A 24,983-nucleotide genomic window follows, 5' to 3' on the forward strand; every position below is an offset into this window, starting at 1 on the left:
TGCAGAGGTGATTCACAAGGATGTTGCCTGGATTGAGTGGCATGCCTTATGAGGATAGGCTGAGGGAGCTCGGTCTTTTCCCCTTGGAGAGACGTAGCATGAGAGGAGACCTAATAGAGGTATATAAGATGTTGACAGGCATAGATCGGGTGGACTCTCAGAGGCTTTTTCCCAGGGTGGAAATGGCTGCTACGAGAGGACACAGGTTTAAGGTGCTGGGGGGGTAGGTACTGGGGAAACGTTAGGGGGAAGTTTTTCACACAGAGGGTGGTGGGCGAGTGGAATCGGCTGCCGTCAGTGGTGGAGGCAAACTCAATAGGGTCTTTTAAGAGACTCCTGGATGAGTACATGGGACTTAATAGGATGGAGGGTTATAGGTAGGCCTAAAAGCTCATGGGCAGTCCCCAACCACATCCATAGAAATCATGGATACTAGATGAGGGAGAATGGCACATACAATGACTCAATGCCTTATATGAAGGCGGCACCACAGCAGTAGTCTTTTACCTCCTCTCTTGAAGCAATTATCTGGCTTATCCACCTGAATGTAAAGTTACAGACAGCCACGAGAGCACGCTTATGAGAGAGAGAGAGCAACAGCAAAAGCAAGAAACACCATACTTCAAGCTTGGTGTCATCTACAAATCTCAAAATTGTGATTTCAAGTCCAAGTTATTCAAACTAATTTTTTTATTCTTTCTTTGGATGTGGGTGTTATTGGCAAGAGCTGCATTTGGTGCCCATCCCTCGTTGCCCTTGAACTGGGTTGTTTACTTTCAGAGGGTAGTTTTTGGGTGTCATTTCCTGCCCTACTCTTCTGGCTGAGGGAACAGCTTTCTCTTGTCTATTGGCAGAGAATGCATCGGGTGCTCTGCTCGCTTCTCTGATCTGCCTCATTCTTCCCTCTTCCCTTCAACAGCTTGGTGCCCTGGAGCTTTCTGCAGCTCCACTCCAGTAAATGCTGTGCAGAAAGGGAAGCATCATCGGTGAGGATGGAGAACATTTCAACCTACAGACTGACTGAACCAGCCTTTGCCTTACCTGTTGGGATCAAATGGATACGTCACAAACTTTGGGTCAAAGGGAATGTCTGGCAGAGAGTTGCAATATTTCACCCTGCACACAACTCCGGACCTGGAGGAAGAAACAGAAACAGCTTTTAGTCACACAACCTCTCTCTACTGCACCTTCCAGGCTCAGAAGCTTCAGGAGGAGACACATGCAGAGCAAGTACTGTGAATGCTCGCGATTTAATCTTCTGAAATACAGGAGAAACAGCACGCCGGCAACCTGCGGCCCGGGACAGGGAAAAGCGGACTCTGTTACATCAGAACTAGGAGCAGGAGTAGGCAATTCAGCCCCTTGAGCCATTCAACACCATCAGGCTGATCTCATCTCCCCCTCAATCCCACTTTCCTGTCCAATCTCCATAATGTGGAGATGCCGGCGTTGGACTGGGGTAAACACAGTAAGAAGTTTAACAACACCAGGTTAAAGTCCAACAGGTTTATTTGGTAGCAAAAGCCACACAAGCTTTCGAAGCTCTAAGCCCCTTCTTCAGGTGAGTGGGAATTCTGTTCACAAACAGAGTTTATAAAGACACAGACTCAATTTACATGAATAATGGTTGGAATGCGAATACTTACAACTAATCAAGTCTTTAAGAAACAAAACAATGGGAGTGGAGAGAGCATCAAGACAGGCTAAAAAGATGTGTATTGTCTCCAGACAAGACAGCCAGTGAAACTCTGCAGGTCCACGCAACTGTGGGCGTTACAAATAGTGTGACATGAAACCAATATCCCGGTTGAGGCCATCCTCGTGTGTGCGGAACTTGGCTATCAGTTTCTGCTCAGCGACTCTGCGCTGTCGCGTGTCGCGAAGACCGCCTTGGAGAACGCTTACCCGAATATCAGAGGCCGAATGCCCGTGACCGCTGAAGTGCTCCCCAACAGGAAGAGAACAGTCTTGCCTGGTGATTGTCGAGCGGTGTTCATTCATCCGTTGTCGCAGCGTCTGCATAGTTTCCCCAATGTACCATGCCTCGGGACATCCTTTCTTGCAGCGTATCAGGTAGACAACGTTGGCCGAGTTGCAAGAGTATGTACCGTGTACCTGGTGGATGGTGTTCTCACGTGAGATGATGGCATCTGTGTCGATGATCCGGCACGTCTTGCAGAGGTTGCTGTGGCAGGGTTGTGTGGTGTCTTGGTCACTGTTCTCCTGAAGGCTGGGTAGTTTGCTGCGGACAATGGTCTGTTTGAGGTTGTGCGGTTGTTTGAAGGCAAGAAGTGGGGGTGTGGGGATGGCCTTGGCGAGATGTTCGTCTTCATCAATGACATGTTGAAGGCTCCGGAGGAGATGCCGTAGCTTCTCCGCTCCGGGGAAGTACTGGACAACGAAGGGTACTCTGTCCACTGTGTCCCGTGTTTGTCTTCTGAGGAGGTCGGTGCGGTTTTTCGCTGTGGCGCGTTGGAACTGTTGATCAATGAGTCTAGCGCCATATCCTGTTCTTATGAGGGCACCTTTCAGCGTCTGGAGGTGTCTGTTGCGATCCTCCTCATCCGAGCAGATCCTGTGTATACGGAGGGCTTGTCCGTAGGGGATGGCTTCTTTAACGTGTTTAGGGTGGAAGCTGGAGAAGTGGAGCATCGTGAGGTTATCCGTGGGCTTGCGGTACAGTGAGGTGCTGAGGTGACTGTCCTTAATGGAGATGCGCGTGTCCAAGAATGCAACCGATTCCGGAGAGTAGTCTATGGTGAGCCTGATGGTGGGATGGAACTTGTTGATGTCATCATAGAGTTGTTTCAGTGATTGTTCACCATGAGTCCAAAGGAAGAAAATGTCATCGATGTATCTAGTGTATAGCATCGGTTGAAGGTCCCGTGTGGTGAAGAAGTCTTGTTCGAACCTGTGCATGAAGATGTTGGCATATTGAGGTGCAAATTTGGTCCCCATGGCTGTTCCGTGTGTCTGGATGAAGAACTGGTTGTTGAAGGTGAAGATATTGTGGTCCAGGATGAAGCGGATGAGATGTAAAGTTGCATCTGGAAACTGGCAGTTGTTGGCGCTGAGCACTGAGGCCGTTGCAGCAATGCCATCGTCATGGGGGATGCTGGTGTAGAGTGCCGAGACACCCATTGTGACGAGGAGCGCTCCTGGTTCAACTGCTCCATGTGTGCCGAGTTTCTGTAGGAAGTCCGTCGTGTCGCGACAAAAGCTGGGGGTTCTTTGTACAATGGGTTTCAGGATGCCTTCGACATAGCCGGAGAGGTTCTCGCACAGGGTCCCATTGCCCGATACGATGGGACGGCCGGGTGTGTTTGCCTTGTGTATCTTCGGGAGGCAGTAGAGATCTCCAACGCGGGGAGTACGTGGGATGAGAGCACGGAGGGTGTTCTGAAGGTCCGGATCAAAGGTCTTGATCAGAGTGTTGAGTTGACGGGTGTGTTCTTTGGTCGGATCTGCAGGTAACTGTCTGTAGTGTTCCTCGTTGTTGAGTTGTCGGTACACTTCTTTGCAGTAATCTGTTCTGTTCAGTATGACGATGGCCCCTCCTTTGTCTGCTGGTTTGATGACAATGTTGCGGTTGGTCTTGAGAGCGTGGATGGCGTTACGTTGTGCTTGGGTGATGTTCGGGGCTGTCTTGTGAGTGCGGCTGATGAATTTGGTGTTGACGCACCTCCTGACGGCTTGGGCATACATGTCAAGTCGAGGGCAGCGGCCTTCCGGAGGAGTCCAATTCGACTCTTTCCTCTTCGGATGCACTGCGGATCTCTCTGTCGGCTGTTCCGGTTCATTGGCTGTCTCATTGTGTTCGTTGTTGGCCTCTTGGGGTTTGTGGAAGAACTCCCTCAGCCTCATTCGCCTGATGAATTCCTCTGTGTCTGCTGCGAGACTGATGGGGTCTATTTTGGTGGTGGGGCAAAAATTAAGCCCTCGGCTGAGAACTTCGATTTCATCTGGCTGAAGTGTGTAGTCGGATAAGTTGACAATGGACTTCCCTGCAGTGGTACTGTTTTCTACTGTGGTACCGGGGAAGCCACACAAGCTTCGAAAGCTTGCGTGGCTTTTGCTACCAAATAAACCTGTTGGACTTTAACCTGGTGTTGTTAAACTTCTTACTGCAATCTCCATAACCCATCACTAATTAAAACTCTGTCCATCTCCTCCTTAAATTTACTCAATGTCCCGGCATTCACCGAGCTCTGGGGTAGTGAATTCCACAGATTCATCACCCTTTGAGAGATGTAATTCCTCCTCATCTGCTTAAAATCTGCTATCCCTTATCCTAAAACTATGGCTAGATTGCCCCACGAGAGGAAACAACCTCTCTACGTCTACCCTGTCAATCCCCTTTAGGTGGAACGGTGTCACAGTGGTTAGCACTGCTGCCTCACAGCGCCAGGGACCTGGATTCGATTCCCGGCTTGGGCCACTGTCTGTGTGGAGTTTGCACATTCTCCCCGTGTCTGCGTGGGTTTCCTCTGGGTGCTCCGGTTTCTTCCCACACTCCAAAGGTGTGCAGGTTAGGTGAATTAGCCGTGCTAAATTCTCCCTCAGCATTCCTGAACAGGTGCTGGAGTGTGGCGACTAGGGGATTTCCACAGTAACTTCAATGCACTGTGAATGTAAGCCTACTTGGGACTAATAAATAAACTTTCAGCATCTAATATATCTCAATTAAATCTCCTCTCATTCTTCTAAACTCTAAGAGAGCATAGGTCTAAACTAAGAATCATAGAATCCCTACGGTGCAGGAGGAGGCCATTTGGCCCATCGAGTCTGCACCGACCACAAACCCACCCATGCCCTATCCCCAAACATTTCACCCTTCTTACCTACTGACACTAAGGGGCAATTTAGCATGGCCAATCCACCTAACCCACACATCTTTGGACCATGGGAGGAAACCTGAGCACCCGGAGGGAAGCCATGGGGAGAATGTGCCAACACCACACAGACAGTCACCCGAGGCCAGAATTGAACCCGAGTCCATGGCACTGTGAAGCAGCAGTGCTAACCACTGTGCCACCGTGCGGCTCCTGCTCAGTCTCTTTTCATAAGACAAACCCCTCACCTCTGGAATCAATCTAGTGAACCTACAGAGATTTACAGGATAACCTTGTAAAATAAGGAACAGTCGGTCATCCTGCCTTCCAGTGGGGACACCGATCATATTCCCCCCTCCTTCATAATCTCAAAGGTCTCCAACAAGTCACCTCCTGGCCTTCTCTGTTCTGGGAAGCAAGCGCCAGGCTGTCCAGTCTTTGATCAGCTCAGGATGTGTTGCTTGAAGCCTGCGCAGCAAAAGAGAAAGGCTTAGAGCCTCCGGAGGATCACTTACCTCTCAGGTGCTGCCCGATGTGCACTGGACCTGAAACAACAGAACAACAATGAGGATTCCTGTTCAAGTAGAAAGCAAACATTCAGGATATTATTAAACTAGAAAGAGTGCAGAAAAGATTTACTAGGATGTTACCGGGACTTGATGGTTTGAGTTATAAGGAGAGGCTGGATAGACTGGGACTTTTTTCTCTGGAGCCTAGAAGGCTGAGGGGTGACCTTATAGAGGTCTATAAAATTATGAGGGGCACAGATCAGCTAGATAGTCAACATCTTTTCCCAAAGGTAGGGGAGTCTAAAACAAGAGGGCATAGGTTAAAGGTGAGAGGGGAGAGATACAAAAGGGTCCAGAGGAGCAATTCTTTTCACTCAGAGGGTGGTGAGTGTCTGGAACGAGCTGCCAGAGGCAGTAGTAGAGGCGGGTACAATTTTGTCTTTTAAAAAGCATGTAGACAGTTACATGGGTAAGATGGGTATAGAGGGATATGGGCCAAACGCAGACAATTGGGACTAGTTTAATGGTTAATAAAAAGGGGTGGAATGGACAAGTTGGGCCGAAGGGCCTGTTTCCATGCTGTAAACCTCAATGATTCTATGACTTGTCAGCAGTCACTGTTGCTCTGCCCCAAGATGCAACCGTGCAAACCATTACTCAGTCCCTTTGAAACCACAATTGCTCACTCAAATATATTAGATCTGAATGGCATGAACTTCAAGTCCACCACAGATTGTGGTATTTTTCACACAGGATTTCATTACGGAGCACAGTACTGAGGCACCCTAGCCAGATCACAGAGGTTTTCACTACAACAGGCCATTTGGCCCATCATGTCTGTGCCATCCACTGTTTTTTCTTAATTCATCTGTGGGGCATGGGCGTCGCTGGCTGGCCAGCATTTATTGCCCATCCCTAATTGCCCTTGTTTAGAGGGCAGTTGAGAGTCAACCACATTGCTCTGGATCTGGAGTCACATGTGGGCCAGACCAGGTAAGGATGGCAGATTTCCTTCCCTCAAGGACATTAGTGAACCAGATGGGATTTTCCAACAATGGTTTCAGGTTTCAGGAGTGTGGCGACTAGGGGATTGTCACAGTAACTTCATTGCAGTGTTAATGTAAGCCTACTTGTGACAAATAAATAAACTTTAACTTTGGTCATAAGTTGATTCTTAATTCCAGATATTTTTTATTGAATACAAATTCCACCACCTGCCGTGGCGGGATTCGTAAGAAAATAAGAAATAGGAAAGAATCTCTCCACCTCTACCCTATCCAGCCCCTTCATTATCTTATAGGTCTCTATAAGATCCCCCCTCAGCCTTCTAAATTCCAACGAGAACAAACCCAATCTGCTCAGTCTCTCCTCATAATCAACACCCCTCATCTCTGGTATCAACCTGGTGAACCTTCTCTGCACTCCCTCCAAGGCCAATTTATCCTTCCGCAAATAAGGGGACCAATACTGCACACAGTATTCCAGCTGCGACCTCACTAATGCCCTGTACAGATGCAGCAAGACATCTCTGCTTTTATATTATATCCCCCTTGCGATATAGGCCAACATCCCATTTGCCTTCTTGATCACCTGTTGCACCTGCAGACTGGGTTTTTGCGTCTCATGCACAAGGACCCCCAGGTCCCTTTGCACAGTAGCATGTTGTAACATTTTTCCATTTAGATAATAATCCAATTTGCTATTATTTCCTCCAAAGTGAATAACCTCACATTTGTCAACGTTATACTCCATCTGCCAAATCCTCGCCCACTCACTCAGCCTGTCCAAATCTCTCTGCAGACCTTCTACGCCCTCCACACGATTCACTTTTCCACTTATCTTTGTGTCGTCTGCAAACTTTGTTACCCTACACTCAGTCCCCTCCTCCAGATCGTCTATATAAATGGTAAATAGTTGAGGCCCCAGTACCGATCCCTGCGGCACGCCACTAGTTACCATCCGCCAACCAGAAAAGCACCCATTTATTCCGACTCTCTGCTTCCTGTCGGATAGCCAATCCCCAATCCATGCTAACACCCTACCCCCAACTCCGTGTGACCCAATCTTCTTCAGCAACGTTTTGTGAGGCACCTTATCAAATGCCTTTTGGAAATCCAAAAACACCGCATCCACCAGTTCCCCTCCGTCAACCGCACTAGTCACATCTTCATAAAAATCCAACAAGTTCGTCAAGCACGACTTTCCCCTCATGAATCCATGCTGCGTCTGCTTAATCAAACCATTCTTATCCAGATGGCCTGCTATTTCTTCTTTAATGATGGATTCCAGCATTTTCCCAACTACAGACGTTAAGCTAACCGGCCTGTGGTTACCTGCCTTTTGTCTATTTCCTTTTTTAAACAGCGGCGTAACATTAACCGTTTTCCAATCCGCCGGCACTACCCCAGAATCCAATGAATTTTGATAAATAACCACTAACGCATCCGCTATTACCTCTGACATTTCTTTCAGCACCCTGGGATGCATTCCATCCGGGCCCGGGGACTTGTCCACCTTCAGTCCCGTTAGTCTACCAAGCACTGCCTCCCTGGTAACGTTAATTGTATTGAGTACCTCTCCTCCTACCAACCCTCTATCGTTAATATTCGGTAAACTATTTCGATTCGATTCAATTCGAACCCGGGTCCCCAGAACATTAGCCGAGTTTCTGGATTAATAGCCTTGTGATAATACCACTAGGTCATCGCCTCCCCTCTACTTCAGCTCTCTAAAACTAATGTCCCAAAGCCTCCTCAAATTTGAGAATTTAACCTGTCTCAGCATTGTGTCCTATAATGCAGTTCCCAGAATTGTATGCAGTCTCAAACTGCTGTGTAACCAATGCTGAATTAATTACCACTGAATCCTCCACTCCTATTTCTAAAACCAAACTGTTGTTTTTAAAGTTCGAGATGTGACACTCGTTATCTCTTAAAAAACATATTCTGCCAGCTTAATGTGTAGTTTTGGTGTCCTTATCCGAGGAAGTATGTCCGTGCTATAGAGGGAGTACAGTGAAGGTTTACCAGGCTGATTCCTGGGATGGCAGGTCTGTCAAATGAGGAGAGACTAAGTCGGTTAGGATTATATTCACTGGAGTTTAGAAGAGTGAGAGGGGATCTCATAGAAACTTATAAAATTCTAACAGGATTAGACAGGATAGATTCAGAAAGAATGTTCCTAATGGTGGGGGAGTCCAGAAATAGGGGTCATAGTTTGAGGATAAGGGGTAAACCTTTTAGAACTGAGGCGATGAGAAATTTCTTCACCCAGAGGGTGGTGAATCATAGAAACCCTACAGTACAGAAAGAGGCCATTCGGCCCATCGAGTTTGCATCGCCACAATCCCACCCAGACCCTACCCCCATATCCCTACAGATTTACCCACTAATCCCTCTAACCTACGCGCATCTCAGGCCACTAAGGGCAATTTTTTTTAAAAGCATGGCCAATCAACCCAACCCGCACATCACACAATGTGTGGAATTCACTACCAGAAAGTATTTGAGGCCAAAGCGTTGTGTGATTTCAAGAAGAAATTAGATACAGCTCTTGGGGCTAAAGGGATCAAGGGATATTGGGGAGGAAGGGGGGAGGGGAAACATTGAATTTGACAATCAGCCATCATCATAATGAATGGCGAGCAGGCTCGAAGGGCTGAATGGTCTACTCTTGCTTCTAGTTTCTATGTTTTGAATTAATAGGAAAATTAGAAGCGAACTACACTTGTCCTTTCAGCAAGGAATTGCATCTGCCCCTCCCCTGCCTCACTCCCTCCAACTCACCCCAGCCGAGCGCAAAGGGCAAAGAAAGGGGAGGAACTCCCAAAATCTGTAAAATAATCAAGTTCTTGTCCAATACCTTTCCAGTCTGAGGAAGGAAGCAATCCCTGATCTAGTTCTGGGCAAACGTTCTAATTCTGGGAAACAGTGATCACAACACCATCAGGTTTTGGAAAATGACAAGGGGGGAAAAAAAAACTGACGTAAAAGGACTCAACTGGAGGAAGGCCAATTTCAAGAGAATTGGACCTGGTTCAGCTCAGGCAGACTGGAATCAGGAATCAGATTGATAACACAGTAACAAGCATGGAAGGTGCAGGGAATAACAGAAAGAGGGAGGGGGGGGGAGGAGAGGAGGAGAGAGAGAGAGAGAGAGAGAGATACGGGAAAAGATTGACAGGTAACACAGAAAGGAAATCTTGTGGAGTCAGACGGTCTGGCCGAGGCAGTAAATAAGCACTTTGCATCAATCTTCATGTAGGAAGAGGAGGATGCTGCCGGTGAGCAGTAGACGGGGCATTATCGAATAGAATAAAAATAGTTAAAGAGGAGTTAAAAAGGTTGGCAGCACAATGAGTCGAATCAGCTCCCAGTCCACATGGGATAGCTCCTGGGTCACTGAGAGGAACTGCAGAGATTCTGACTGCTGCAAACGTTCCACTCAGAGTGGGATTTTAAAAAATTTCTTCATGGGATTATGGACATCGCTGGTTGGGTTAATATTTATTGCCCATCCCTAACTGCCCTTGAACTGAGTGGCTTGCTAGGCTATTTCAGAGGGCAGTTAAGAATGAACCACATTGCTGTGGATCTGGAGTCACGAGTCGGCCATACCAGGTAAGGATGGCAGATTTCCTTCCCTAAAAGACATTAGTGAACCAGATGGGTTTTTCCGACAATCCACAACGGTTTCATGGTCGTCACTCGACTTTTAACTCCAGATTTTTATTATCACAAAGTCTACAGTGCAGAAGGAAGCCGTTTGGCCCATCGAGCCTGCACCGACAACAATCCCACTCGGGCCCTATCCCCGTAACACCACGCATTTACCCTGCTAATCCCAAAGGGGCAATTTAGCATGGCCAATCCACCTAACCTGCACATCTTTTGACTGTGGGAGGAAACCGGAGCACCCGGAGGAAACCCACGCAGACATGGGGAGAATGTGCAGACATCACACAGGCAGATGGAATCGAACCCTGGTCCCTGGAGTTGTGATACAGCAGTGCTAACCACTGTGTCATTTCAACACCTGCCATGATGAGATTCGAACCTGCATTATCCTAGGTCTCTGGATTACTAGTCCAATATCAATACCACTACACCATTGCCACCCCCAAAACATTCATGCCACACAAATGCCAGGCAATGACCATCTCCAACAAGAGAGAATCTCACCATCGTTCCTTGACGTTCAATGGGATGAGCATCACTGAATCACCCACTATCAACATCCTGGAGGTCACCATTGATTAGAAACTAAACTGTATTAGCTTATAAATACTGTGGCTACGAGAGCAGGTCAGAGGCTGAAAAAACTGTGGCGAGTAACTCACCTTCTGACTCCCCAAAGCCTGTCCATCATTCACAAGGCATAAGTCAGGAGTGTGACGGAAAACTCTCCCTTTGCCTGGATGAGTGCAACTCCAACAACACTCAAGAAGCTCAACACTATCCAGGACAAAGCAACACACTTGATTGGCATCCCATCCACAAACATTCATTCCCTCCACCACTGATGCACAGTGCGCAACTCACCAAGGCTCCTTAGGCAGCACCTTCCAAACCCAAGACCATTATCATCTCGAAGAACAAGATACATGGGAACACCACCACCACCTGCAAGTTCCCCTCCAAGCCACTCACTATCCTGACTTGGAAATATATCGTCGTTCCTTCACTGTCCCTGGAACTCCCTCACTAACAGCACTATGGGTGTACCTACAATACATGGACTACAGCGGGTTCAGGTTCAAGAAGGCAGCTCACCACCACCTTCTCAAGGGACAATTAGGGAATGGGCAATAAATGCTGGTCTAGTCAGCGACAGCCAGATCCCATGAATGATTTTTAAGTTTGAGCATAACTAAAGCCTCTGCAACATCATCTACTTTGAACATAAGCAATAGGACTGGGTCATCTGGCATCTGCCCACTAATATACTCTACCTGGGTAACACCTACCCACATTAACCCATCCCTTTATTTCCTGTACATCTAAAAATCTGTCCAGCTTTGATTTAAATTGAATGACTGAGCATCCAAAGGCTCTTAACCCTTTTCTGGGTGAAGAAATCTCTCGTCTCAGTCCTAAACAGTCGATCCCTCATCCCTGAGCCTGTGACCATCAGGGCACAAAACTCAGACGTTCCAGCTAGGAGAAAGATTCTTTCAACATCTGTTCAGACAAGCTTGTACAAAAGTTTTCTATATGTTTCAATCAGATCGCCTCTCATCTTCCTAAACGCTAGGGAATATGGACCTAGTCTACTCAATCTCTCCCAAAGGATGATCCCCTCCTCCAAGAATCAGTCTGGTGAACCTTGGTTGCACTTCCTCCAAGGCAAGTATATCATAGAATAGAATCATAGAATCTCGTACAGAAGGCAGCCATTCGGCCCATCGAGTCTGCACCGACCACAATCCCACCCAAGCCTTATTCCCGTAACCCCACACACTTACCCTGCTAATCCCCCTGATACTAGGATCAATTTAGCATGGCCAGTCAACCTAACCTGCACATCTTTGGACTGTGGGAGGAAACCGGAGCACCCGGAGGAAACCCACACAGACACGGGGAGAATGTGCAGACTCCACACAGTGACCCAAGCCGGGAATCGAACCCAGGTCCCTGGAGCTGTGAGGCAGCAGTTCTAACCACTGTGCTGCCCTTATACATGCCAATTTATTTCGAAAATCTGTAATTAAGGATAGGGTGACTAAACACCTTGAAAGTTTTTCAGTTGATCAGAGAGTCAACATAGATTTGGAAAGGGTAGATCATGCCTGATTGATTTATTTGAAGCGGTGACTTAGTTGATGCTTGTGGAATCGAAGGCAAATTATTGACCCAGTTTGGAAATTGGCTGAGCAACAGAAGACAGAGAGTGGGGATAATGGGAAGACACTCTCATTGCCAGTCTGGGACTAATGGTATCTCATAAGGATCTGTGTTGGAGTCCTAAGGACTTAAAGTTGACGGGATGGAAACCCACATATCCAAATATACCAATGAGAGATTACACAAACTAGGGTGCATTCCCTGGAATTCAGACAGTGAAGAGGTGATACGATCAAAGTTTTCAGGATATTAAGGGGAACAGAAAAGGTAGATGAAGACGGACAATTTCCAACGGTTGGGGAGTCTAGAACCATAGTGTAAAAATGATTGTCACCTTAATGACCAATACCCTATGACATGCATTAAGCTCTATGTTCTTCCCTGATCCACACTTAACTTTCAACCAAATCATTTCTCCACTATGAAATCCTAATTATTCAAGCCGCCAAAAACGCAGTCCCAGTCTGCTTGAAGTAGAGCCCATTTCAACGGAACCGTTCCCACTTTCCACACCACTCTCTGTCAGGTATAGAAGTTTTTAACCCGTTTGTCCCAATGCCAATTTGCACGTAGCTCAGGTAACAATCCAGAGATCACTACCCAGCACAGTGGTACAGTGGTTAGCACTGCTGCCTCACAGTGCCAGGAACCTGGGTTCAATTCCGGCCTTGGATTACTGTCTGGGTGGAGTTTGCACATTCTCCCTGTGTCTGCATGGGTTTCCTCTGGGTGCTCTGGTTTCCTCCCACAATCCAAAGATGTGCAGGTTTGGTAGATTTGCCATGCTAAATTGCCCCTTAGTGTTCCAGGATGTGTAGGTTTGGGGATTAGCAGGGTGAATACTTGGGGTTACAGGGATAGGGTTTAGGTAAGATGATCTGTTGGCGAGTCGGTGCAGACTCGATGGGCCGAATGGCCTCTTTCTGCACCGTAGGGATTCTATAAAGTTCTGCACTTTAACTTCTGCCCTTAAACTTTTTCAGCGGAATATCATTCCTAGTTCAAACAACAGCATTGGTTCCAACAGGAACCCACAATGACTGGATCCTCCCAGGCTCACCTCCAGTTGTGAGGGGGGTGTCCTGAACCCTGGCACCGGGGCAGGTCACAGAACCTTCAAAACTCTTAATTGTAGCTGCCGAGAAGAGTACCTATCCTCCTGATGATACTGACCCCTATCAATACCACATCCCTTTTCACTTCCCCCCATTTGAATGGCTTCTTGTGGCCTGGGCAGCAGGGGAGGGCGAGGGGCATCTTCAGACAATGATTTCCGTAAGATCCTGCAAGTTTGCCAATTTTAGTCTCCTTAGTTTCTCCGTTACCATTTCTTCAGTTGTACTGAGTCTAGTTAGTTAGCCAGCCTCTCCCTTTTAACCTATTTAAGTTATTTGTTAGTGTCACAAGTAGACTTACATTAACACTGCAACGAAGTTACTGTGAAAATCCCCTAGTGGCACAGTGGTTAGCACTGCTGCCTCACAGCGCCAGGGAGCTGGGTTCGATTCCTGGCCTCGGGTCACTGTCTGTGGGGAGTTTGCACGTTCTCCCTGTGTCTGCATGGGTTTCCTCCGGGTGCTCCGGTTTCCTCCCACAGTCCAAAGATGTGCGGGTTAGGTTGATTGGCTATGCTAAAATTGCCCTTAGTGTCCTGAGATGCATAGGTTAGAGGGATTAGTGGGTAAATATGTAGGGATATGGGGGTAGGGCCTAGGTGGGATTGTGGTCGGTGCAGACTCGATGGGCCGAATAGCCTCTTTCTGTACTGTAGGGATTCTAGGATTCTCCCACAGTCCAAAGATGTGCGAGTTAGGTGAATTGGCCATGCTAAATTGTCCCTTAGTGTCAGCAGGACGAGGGTGGGATTGTGGTCGATGCAGACTTGATGGGCCAAATGGCCTCCTTCTGCACTGTAAGATTCTATGAGTTGCCACACTCCGGCGCCTGTTCGGGTACACTGAGGGAGAATTTAGCACGGCCAATGCACCCTAACCAGCACGTCTTTCGGACTGTGGGAGAAAACCAGAGCATGCAGAGGAAACCCATGCAGACACGGGGAGAACATGCAGACTCCACATGGACAGTCACCCAAGCCAGGAATTGAACCCGGGTCCCTGGTGCTGAGAGGCAGCAGTGCTAACCACTGTGCCACCCATGCCCTTTAAGTTGAACATGAATGAAGGAGAAACTGTTTCCACTGACTGAAGGGTCACTGTGGTGTTGTAACCTGGTGTTGTGAGACTTCTTACTGTGACGGATCACTAAACAGAGGACACAGGTGTAGGGCAATCAGCAAAAGCACCCAAAGGGCAGCTGAGGGAAATCATAGAATCATAGAAACCCTACAGTACAGAAAGAGGCCATTCGGCCCATCGAGTCTGCACCGACCACAATCCCACCCAGGCCCTACCCCCATATCCCTACATATTTACCCGCTAATCCCTCTAACCTACGCATCCCAGGACACTAAGGGGCAATTTTTAACCTGGCCAATCAACCTAACCCGCACATCTTTGGACAGTGGGAGGAAACCGGAGCACCCGGAGGAAACCCACGCAGACACGGGGAGAATGTGCAAACTCCACACAGACAGTGACCCAAGCCGGGAATCGAACCCAGGTCCCTGGAACTGTGAAGCAGCAGTGCTAACCACTGTGCCACCACGATTTTATTCGGCTACAATGATGTGGAAGGCGCTGCCTGAAGGGCAGTGGAAGCAGACTCGAGAGCAACTTTCAGAAGGAAATTGAATAAACACTCGAAGGCTAAAAGTTGCAAAGTTACAGAGAAATAGCAGGGATGTGGGTCTGATTGGTTATCTCTTCAAAAGCACATAAACAGGTACAATGGATCATACAAACTCCTTCTCGACTAATTCAATAATTTACAGCTGTTTATTTTTTACCTTTCTTTTGTCAGAATCATACAGCGCAGAAAAGACCCTTTGACTCATCGAATCTAAGCTTACAATAACTACCACTAAAGGCGCGCTGATCCCATTTTCCTGCACTTGTTCCATATCCTTAAATGTTAAGATATTTCAATTCCTATCCAAATATTTTTTTAAAGGTTGTAAGGTTTCCAGCATCCACTACCTTCCCAGGCAGCACATTCCAGATTCCCACCACCCCCCGAGTGAAAAGGTTTTTTCCTCTTTTCTCTCTCTCTTAACCCTTATTCTCTCTATATTCACCGGAATTGGCCCAGGGATGAGGAATTTCAGTTACGTAGATAGAATGGAGAAGTTGAAGCTGTTTTGCTTGGAAAAGGTTGAGAGGAGGGGGTTATGAGGAGAAGGCTAGGTACACTGCTCAGACATAACAGAAATGGCTCCCTACTGTGCTGTAACAATTCTGTGATTCTGAGGAAGGGAATGGGATTAACTCAATTGCCTTTTCAAGGACCCATCCAGGCTTGATGGGCCAAATGACCTCCCCATTCTGTATCATTTTCACTAGAAGCCAGAGAGTCCCCTTTAGTGAATGAGAGAGCTGGATGGGCACTCGGACCCAGTGAGCACCATTGGGGGGGAGGGGGGAGGGGGGGGGGGAAGAGTAAATGATGGAGCTGGGTGGGCACTACAACCCTGTGAGTACCAATGGGGGGTGGGTTAATGATGGAGCTGGGTGGGCACTAGGACCCAGTGAGTACCCAATGGGGAGGTAATGATGAAGCTAGGTGGACACCAGGACCCAGTGAGTACCCAATGGGGGATGGGCTAATGATGGAGCTAGTTGGGCACTAGGACCCAGTGAGTACCCAATGGGGGGGGGGGGGGGTAATGATGGAGCTAGGTGGGCACTACGACCCTGTGAGTACCCAATGGGGGGGGGGGGTGGGTTAATGATGGAGCTGGGTGGGCACTAGGACCCAGTGAGTTCCCAATTGGGGGGGGGGAAGGGGGTCAGTAGGGAATGGGGTGGGCACTAGGACCCAGTGAGTTCCATGGGGGGGGGGGGTAGAAGGGGGTCTGTAGGGAATGGGGTGGGCACTAGGACCCAGTGAGTTCCATGGGGGGGGGGGGGGGTAGAAGGGGGTCAAAGGGAATGGGGTGGGCACTAGGACCCAGTGAGTTCCCTGTCTGTTGATCAGCTGCTGTTTATCGGGTTGAGTTGAAATCGAACTCGGGGAAACGGAATTTGGCTGAAGGTAACCCCAATGGCGGGTACAAGGCCTTACACAGAGATATAAATGTGAAACAGCCGTCACCCTCGCTCCCTTTCCCCGGCTTACCGATGCCCGTCATCCCGCTGCGCGTTCTGGATTGTCGGCGCCATGGTCCCGCACCGCGCGATGTCTGCTGGGAGCTGGTGGCTGCCGGGAACTACAGCTCCCACAGTGCATTGCGCCGCTTCCAACCGCCGCTGCGTCAACCCGAGGTGGGAGGAGCGGCCATTGGTGCTGTTGACTCCGCCCCCTCCCTGACACTCCGCCCCCTCACTAACACCGCCCCCGCAGCGCTAACCCCGCCCCCGACAGACTCCGCCCCCTCACTGACCCCGCCTCCGCAGCGCTGACCCTGCCCCCGGCAGACTCCGCCCCCTCACTGACCCCGCCTCCGCAGCGCTGACCCCGCCCACGTCAGACTCCGCCCCCTCACTGACCCCGCCTCCGCAGCGTTAACTCCGCCCCCGGCAGACTCCGCCCCCTCACTGACCCAGCCTCCGCAGCGCTAACCCCGCCCCGGCACACCCCGCCCCTTCACCCACAGTGCGACATTGACTCCGCCCCTCACTGACTGTCACTGCGCGCGACACTGACTCCGCCACAGCAGTTTCCGCCCCCTCACTGACTGAGTCTGCAGACGCGGCGCTAACCCCACCCCCCCGCGGCACTGACCCCGCCCCCACAGTGCTAACCCCGTCCCCCGGTGCACTGACCCCGCCCCCTCACTGACTGAGTCTTCAGCCGCGGCACTGACCCCGCCCCCACAGTGCTAACCCCGCCCCCTCGCGGCACTGACCCCGCCCCCACAGTGCTAACCCCGCCCCCCGCGGCACTCAACCCCCCCAGCGCTAACCCCGCCCCGGTGCACTGACTCCGCCCCCTCACTGCTGGGGAGGCGATGGCCTCGTGGTATTATCGCGAGACTATCATCCAGAAACTCAGCTAATGTTCTGGGGATCCGGGTTCGAATCCCGCCACGGCAGATGGTGGAATTTTAATTCAATAAAAAATATCTGGAATTAAGAATCTACTGGTGACCATGAAACCATTGTCGATTGTCGGAGAAACCCATCTGGGTCACTAATGTCCTTTAGGGAAGGAAATCTGCCCGCCTTACCCGGTCTGGCCTACATGTGACTCCAGAGTCACAGCTGCCCTCGGGCAACTAGGGATGGGCAATAAATGCTGACCTGCCAGTGAGGCCCGTGTCCTATGAAAGGCAACCTGTATCCTGGGGGCCACCTGCGGCCCAGCTGGGTTCTGAGTGCGGCCCCCACCAGACATTTTGTTGTCCGTTGCCCGGGTGCGGGGTTGCCACATTCCGCTGGTTTCCATCCGTGTAGTTTATTTCTTACCGGTGTGACTGAAGCGATTCGCACGTAAAGCAAGAGCGAATGAAGTGAGGTGTGTGCTGATTGCCCACAACACCGACTGTGAGAGCCGTGTCCAGGGGTGCAGGTGACGCCTTCCGCGCCCGTTGGGCACCGCAGGGGTGGGGGTGCGTTATCGACCCTAATAATCACATTATGATTTGATGTTTTAAGATTCCTTTGTACTTTGATTTTGTTCGGGCTGTTCCCCCCTCCTTTTGGGGAGCTGCCCCTTTTACTTCATCCCTGAGTTAATTTGAGTTGGTTTATTTGTTTGGCCCTAAAAGAGGCTGACTGTGAGAGCCGTGCGCTCCCTCTGTGACCAAAGTGTCAATAGTTCTTTTGTTCATACCAATTGAAGTTAATAGTTTTATTAGGTTATGAACAATTAAGCATTTTCTATAACTCGTTAAGAAATATTTGGCATGTATTAAATGTATTTAATCTTATTCACGGGGTCACGGTGAGTGAACAAGCCCGATTTCAATCTTGTGGGCCACTGAGATGAAGGAGGGTCACTCATGCAGCCCACACACACTCACCTCGGTTGCCCATCGCTGATCTATAGAAAGTGCTCTTACTCAGGTTTATTATTATGGTGGCACTGCTGCCTCACAGCTCCAGGGAGCCGGGTTCAATTCCGGCGGCCTTGAGTGACTGTCTGTGTGGAGTTTGTACGTTCTCTCCTTGTCTGCATGGGTTTCCTGCGGGTGTTCTGGTTTCCTCCCACAATCCAAAGATGTGTAGGTTAGATGGATTAGCCATGGGAAATGTGTGGGGTTATGGGGATGGGGTGGGTGAGGGGGTCTGGATGGGATACTCTGTCATAGAATCTCTACAATGCAGAAGGAAGTCATTCAGCCTCTTCTGTGCTGTCGGGATTCTATGATTTGTTTATTTCAAAGGGATGAAGCTCCAGTTTCAGGTTGAGGGGCTACAAGAGGCTATCTTATACCTTATATTAAGTTGATCTTTCTCTACATCCTAGCTGTGACTGTAACACTACATTCTGCACCTTCTCGTTTCCTTCTCTATGAACAGTATGCTTTGTCTGTATAGCGTGCACTGTATCCCATACATGCAACAATAATAACACAAATCAAATCAAATCAAAATACAAGTTCTTCCTCTCTCTCTCTCTCCATGCTCTTCCCAGCACAAGTCAAACCTCAAAGGAGCTGTTATTCCCATTTCCCACAGCTGCCTCTCTGAGTGGGACTGTACTGGCACCAAGTTGGGTTCCGTGCCCACCATGACCCTGGTAGAGATGCCCAAACTTATGTCTTGTTGGACCCTTGCAGCCAATGGCAAGAGAAGCCGTTGGTCCCTTTAGTGAATGAAAGATTAAGAAGTACCTGTGGGGAGGAAAGCAGGGTTAACCTTTGATGACTTTTCTCATCAGAATTGGAAAAAAGTTGAGGTAAAAGAATGTATTGAAATAGCATCATTCATGACCCCCAGACATCTTCAAAGCAGTTCACAGTCAATGAAGTAATTTTGAGGTGCAGTCAGTTACCGCTGTGGTGTAGGATACATGGCAGCCACACACAGTAAACAGAGTGCGATCACGATCCGATCATATGTTTTTTTATGTTGATTGAGGGATAAATATTGGCCAGGACAATAGGGAGGATTATCTAGGGATGCGATTGCACTAGAAGAGGTGCCAAGCAGATTCAACAGGATGTTGAATAAGGGCGGCACAGTGGTTCACAGCGCAAGGGATCCGGGTTCGGTTCTGGCCTCGGGTTAAAGTTAAAAGTTAAAGTTTATTTATTCGTCACAAGTAAGGCTTACATTAACACTGCAATGAAGTTACTGTGAAATTCCCCTAGTCGCCACACTCTGGCGCCTGTTCTGGTACACTGAGGGGGAATTTAGCATGGCTAATACACCCTAACCAGCACGTCTTTCAAACTGTGGGAGGAAACCGGAGCACCCGGAGGAAACACACGCAGTTACGGGGAGAATGTGCAGACTCCACACAGACAGTGACCCAAGCCGGGAATCGAACCAGGTCCCTGGCGCTGTGAGACAGCAGTGCTAACCCACTGTGCCACCGTGTGGGTTACTGTCTGTGTGGAGTCTGCACATTCTCCCCATGCCAGCGTGGGTTTCCTCCGGATGCTCTGGTTTCCTCCCAGAGTCCAAAGATGTGTAGGTTATGTGGATTGGCCATGCTAAATTGCCCCTTTGTGTCCAAAGATGTGCAGGTTAGGTGGATTGGCCATGCTAAATTGCCACTTAGTGTCCAAAGATGTGCAGGTTAGGTGGATTGGGCAGTGAGGAAGGCTTTTGGCATGCTGGCGTTCATCAGTCAGGGCATTGAGTATGGAAGTTGGGAAGTTATGTTGCAGTTGTATAGGACGCTGATGAGGCCACACCTGGAGTATTGTGTTCAGTTTTGGTCACCTTGGAAAGATTATATTAAACTGGAGAGAGTGCAGAAGAGATTTTCAAGGATGTTGCCAGGACTCAAGGTACTGAGTTATAGGGAGAGATTGGACAGGCTAGGACTTTTCTCTTTGGAGCGTAGGAGACTGAGGGGTGATCTTATAGAGGTGTATAAAATCATGAGGGGCATGGATAGGGTCTTTTTCCCAGGTTGGGGAATCGAGAACTAGAGGGCATAGGTTTAAGTTAAGAGGAGAAAGAATTAATGGGAACCTGAGGAGCAACTATTTTACACAGAGGGTGGGACGTGTGTGGAATGAGCTGCCGGGGGAAGTGGTTGAGGCAGGGACATTGACAACATCTAAAAGGCATTTGGACAGATACATGGATACTGATGGGTGTCAGTGCTCAGTCAGTCTGATTCGCTCCGCGTGATATCAAGAAATGACTGAAGGCACTGGATACTGCAACGGCTACGGGCCCTGACAACAGTGAAGGCTTGTTCATACCTTCATAAGATATAGGAGTAGAATTGGACCATTCGGCCCATCGAGTCCGCTTCGCCACTCGATCATGGCTGATATGCTCCTCATCCCCATTTTGCTGCCTTCCCCCCATAACCCTTCAACCCATTCCCAATTAAAAATCTGTCTAACTCCTCCCTAAATTTACTCACTGTCCCAGCATCCACCGCACTTTGGGGTAGCGAATTCCACAGATCCACAACCCTTTGGGAGAAGTAGTTTCTCCTCAACTCTGTTTTAAATTTGCTATCCTTATTCTAAGACTATGACCTCTCATCCCAGAATGCCCCACAAGAGGAAGCATCCGCTCCACGTCTACTTTATCCAGACCTTTTATCATCTTGTATACCTCAATTTGATCTCCCCTCATTCTTCTAAATTTTAGGGAGTATCGGCCTAAACTGTTCAATCTCTCTTCATACGACAAACTCCTCATCTCTGGAATCAATCTAATGAACCTCCTCTGAACTGCCTCCAATGCCATGACATCTTTCCCCAAATAAGGGGACCAAAACTGTGCACAATACTCCAGGTGCAGCCTCACCAATGCCTTATATATTGGTAACAATACTTCCTTACCTTTATATTCTATTCCTTTGGCTATCAATGCCAACATTCCATTCACTTTATTATCTGCTGTACCTGCATGCTAGTTTTCTATGACTCATGAACGAGGACACCAGATCCCTCTGCACCGGAACACCCTGAAGTCCTTCCCCATTTAGTAATAATAAGTCGCCTTCCCATTTTTGTGACCAAAAGGCATGACCTCACACTTATGCTCTGGAACTAGCCGTGCCCTCCGAGCCAAGCTGTTCCAGTCCAGCTTCAGCACTGGGATGCACTGAACAATGTAGACAATTGCCCATGTATACCCTGTCCACAAAAAAGCAGGAAGAAACATATCCAATCAATGCCCCATCGCTGTACTCTCGCAATCATCAGCAAAGTGTTGTTGGACAGTGCTATCAAACGGCACCTACTCTTGTCTAGTGGCAACTGTGTCTGGCTTCTGCCAGGAACACTCAGTTCCAGACTTTATTACAGCCTCGGTTCAAACAAGGACAGAAAAGCTGAACTCAGGGGGTGAGGTGAGAGTGATTGTCCTTGACTGCAAGGCAACATTAGACCAAGTAGAGCACCAGAAAACCCAAGTCGAAGTTACTGAGGAGTGGGTGAAATTCTCCAGTGGCCAAGGAGGTTAGAGGTTAAACCCTCAGCTTTCTGTCCAACCTTGGCTGTCAAGTGGGCCCCTCCCCCACTTCCAGCCCTCCCCCAGTCCAACTGTCAATCAAGGTGTTGACCAGGTCATAACAACATAGTTTTATTCATTCGTGATGTGGGCACCACGAGATTTGTGATCTGCAATCCATGGAATCCCTACAGTGCAGAAGGAGGCCATTCGGCCCATTGAGTCTGCACCGACCACAATCCCACCCAGGCCCGGATGAAGGAATGATATATTTACAAATCAGGATTGTGTTTAATTTGCAGACTTTGGGGAGTTAAGAGGTATCGCCAGCCTCCGAGATGCTCGAGTAGCCATATCACTGCAGGGGCTCCTCAGGGTGGTGTCCGAGGCCCAATCTTCAGCTGCTTCATCAATGACCTTCCCTCTTTTTAATGAGGTTCGAAATGGGGTTGTTCGCCGATGATTGCACAATGTTCAACGCCATTCACAACTCAGATGTGGAAGCAGTCCGTGTCCAAACGCAGCAAGACCTGCACAATATCCAGGCTTGGGCTGATAGATGGCAAGGAACATTCATGCCACATGAGTGCCAGGCAATAACCAACAAGAGAGAATCTAACCAACTTCCCATGGCATTTAATCATCACTGAATCAACATTCGGGGGGGGCAGAAACTGAGCTGGAGCAGACACTGAAATGTTGTGATGACAGAACCAGGTCCCCCCACCCAATGCAGCACCCACCTCCCCTGCACCCAGCACCCCCTATGCAGCCCTGACCCCAAACATCCCTCTGCAGACCCCTCACCCTGTGAAGCCCCTACCCCACTCCCAGCCCCTCCCCAGTTCCAGCCCCTCCCCCACTCCAGCTGTCAATCAAACTGAGCCCCACCCCATTTCTAGCCCCTCCCCCAGTCAAGCTGTTGATCACTACCAGCCCCTCCCCCACTCCAGCTGTCAATCAAACTGAGCCCCACCCCATTTCAAGCCCCTCCCCCAGTCAAGCTGTCAATCACTACCAGCCCCTCCCCCACTCCAGCTGTCAATCAAACTGAGCCCCTCCCCCGTCAATCACTCCCAGCCCCTCCCCCTCACCAGCAGTCAATCAATTACAGTCCCTCCGACCATCAATTACTCCTTGCCCCCCCCTCACTGGCTGTCAATCACTCCCAGCCCCACCCCCTGTCAATCACACCCAGCCCCTCCCCTGGTCAATTACTCCCGGCCCCTCCCCCATCAATCACTCCCAGCCCCTCCCCCTGTCAATCACTGCCAGCCCCTCCCCTGTCAGTCACTCCCAGCCCCTCCCCCGTCAGTCACTCCCAGCCCCTCCCCGTCAGTCACTCCCAGCCCCTCCCCTGTCAGTCACGCCCAGCCCCTCCCCATCAGTCACTCCCAGCCCCTCCCCCTGTCAATCACTCCCAACCCCTCCCCATGTCAGTCATTCCCAGCCCCTCCCCTGTCAGTCACTCCTAGCCCCTCCCCCTGTCAATTACTCCCAGCCCCTCCCCCTGTCAATCACTCCCAGCCCCTCCCCTGTCAGTCACTTCTAGCCCCTCCCCCTGTCAATCACTCCCAGCCCCTCCCCTGTCAATCACTCCCAGCCCCTCCCCATGTCAGTCATTCCCAGCCCCTCCCCTGTCAGTCACTCCTAGCCCCTCCCCCGTCAATCACTCCCAGCCCATCCCCCTGTCAATCACTCCCAGCCCCTCCCCTTGTCAGTCACTCCCAGCCCCTCCCCCTGTCAATCACTCCCAGCCCCTTCTCATCCCAGTTTCACTGCGGTTGCGCGGCCGGATGTCGGTGACGTCATCACGCCGGGTTGACGCTGCCGTCCGCCGGCCGGAGGAAGCGGAGCCGGGAGCGGCCCCGACCGCCCCGCTCGGGCCTCCGCCATCCAGAGCGCGCCGCTCGCCCCCGGACAGCCCCCGCCATCCAGAGCGCGACGCTCGCCCCCGGACAAACTCGGAGCGCGCACAACCCGCTGCTGGAGGCGCGTCCCCGGAGCCGCTTCCCGGCATCGCCGGCAGGTAGGAGTGACGGGGGGGCGGGGCCTGGGCCTCAGGCAGCAGGTTAGGTTGTAGCTGCACCCGCAGCAGGTTAGGTTGTAGATACAGCAGCAGGTTAGGTTGTAGATACAGCAGCAGCAGGTTAGGTTGTAGATACAGCAGCAGCAGGTTAGGTTGTAGATACAGCAGCAGGTTAGGTTGTAGATACAGCAGCAGGTTAGGTTGTAGATACAGCAGCAGGTTAGGTTGTAGCTGCACCAGCAGCAGGTTAGGTTGTAGATACAGCAGCAGCAGGTTAGGTTGTAGATACAGCAGCAGGTTAGGTTGTAGATACAACAACAGCAGGTTAGGTTGTAGATACAGCAGCAGGTTAGGTTGTAGATACAGCAGCAGCAGGTTAGGTTGTAGATACAGCAGCAGCAGGTTAGGTTGTAGATACAGCAGTAGGTTAGGTTGTAGATACAGCAGCAGGTTAGGTTGTAGATACAGCAGCAGCAGGTTAGGTTGTAGATACAGCAGCAGCAGGTTAGGTTGTAGATACAGCAGCAGCAGCAGGTTAGGTTGTAGATACAGCAGCAGGTTAGGTTGTAGATACAACAACAGCAGGTTAGGTTGTAGATACAGCAGCAGGTTAGGTTGTAGATACAGCAGCAGCAGGTTAGGTTGTAGATACAGCAGCAGCAGGTTAGGTTGTAGATACAGCAGCAGGTTAGGTTGTAGATACAGCAGCAGGTTAGGTTGTAGCTGCACCAGCAGCAGGTTAGGTTGTAGATACAGCAGCAGCAGCAGGTTAGGTTGTAGATACAGCAGCAGGTTAGGTTGTAGATACAACAACAGCAGGTTAGGTTGTAGATACAGCAGCAGGTTAGGTTGTAGATACAGCAGCAGCAGGTTAGGTTGTAGATACAGCAGCAGCAGGTTAGGTTGTAGATACAGCAGCAGCAGGTTAGGTTGTAGATACAGCAGCAGAAGGAGGCCATTCAGCCCATCGAATCTGCTCCGCCATTCAGTGATATTATGAATGATCTGTTGTGATAATCCTCAACTCCACTTTCCCACCTTATCCCCTCGATTCCCTTACTGATTAACAATCTGTCTGTCTCAGCCGTGAACGTACTTACCGCCCCAGCCTCTACAGCCCTCTG

At 49.7% G+C, this 24,983-nt stretch overlaps 2 protein-coding genes across 2 annotated transcripts in view; one reads left to right on the top strand and one right to left on the bottom strand.

Annotated features, from left to right (window-relative positions):
* The window catches only part of paf1 (PAF1 homolog, Paf1/RNA polymerase II complex component), a 37,596-nt gene extending 21,007 nt beyond the window's left edge, over positions 1–16,589 (bottom strand). Inside the window, exons 1-3 of the mRNA XM_078241651.1 lie at positions 16,417–16,589; positions 5,348–5,377; positions 1,042–1,134 (exon numbers count right to left, since the gene is read on the bottom strand). Coding sequence (XP_078097777.1) covers positions 1,042–1,134; positions 5,348–5,377; positions 16,417–16,460 — 167 coding nt within the window. The 5' untranslated portion in view covers positions 16,461–16,589. The remainder of the gene's footprint in view (positions 1–1,041; positions 1,135–5,347; positions 5,378–16,416) is intronic.
* Positions 16,590–23,640: 7,051 nt separating this feature from the next.
* Positions 23,641–24,983, top strand: part of LOC144511072 (transmembrane protein 229B-like) — a 32,212-nt gene continuing 30,869 nt past the window's right edge. Inside the window, exon 1 of the mRNA XM_078241046.1 lies at positions 23,641–23,859. The gene's annotated coding sequence lies outside the window, so the exon portion shown is untranslated. The remainder of the gene's footprint in view (positions 23,860–24,983) is intronic.

Source organism: Mustelus asterias, chromosome 24 (genome assembly GCF_964213995.1).
Source record: "Mustelus asterias chromosome 24, sMusAst1.hap1.1, whole genome shotgun sequence".
Taxonomy (NCBI): domain Eukaryota; kingdom Metazoa; phylum Chordata; class Chondrichthyes; order Carcharhiniformes; family Triakidae; genus Mustelus; species Mustelus asterias.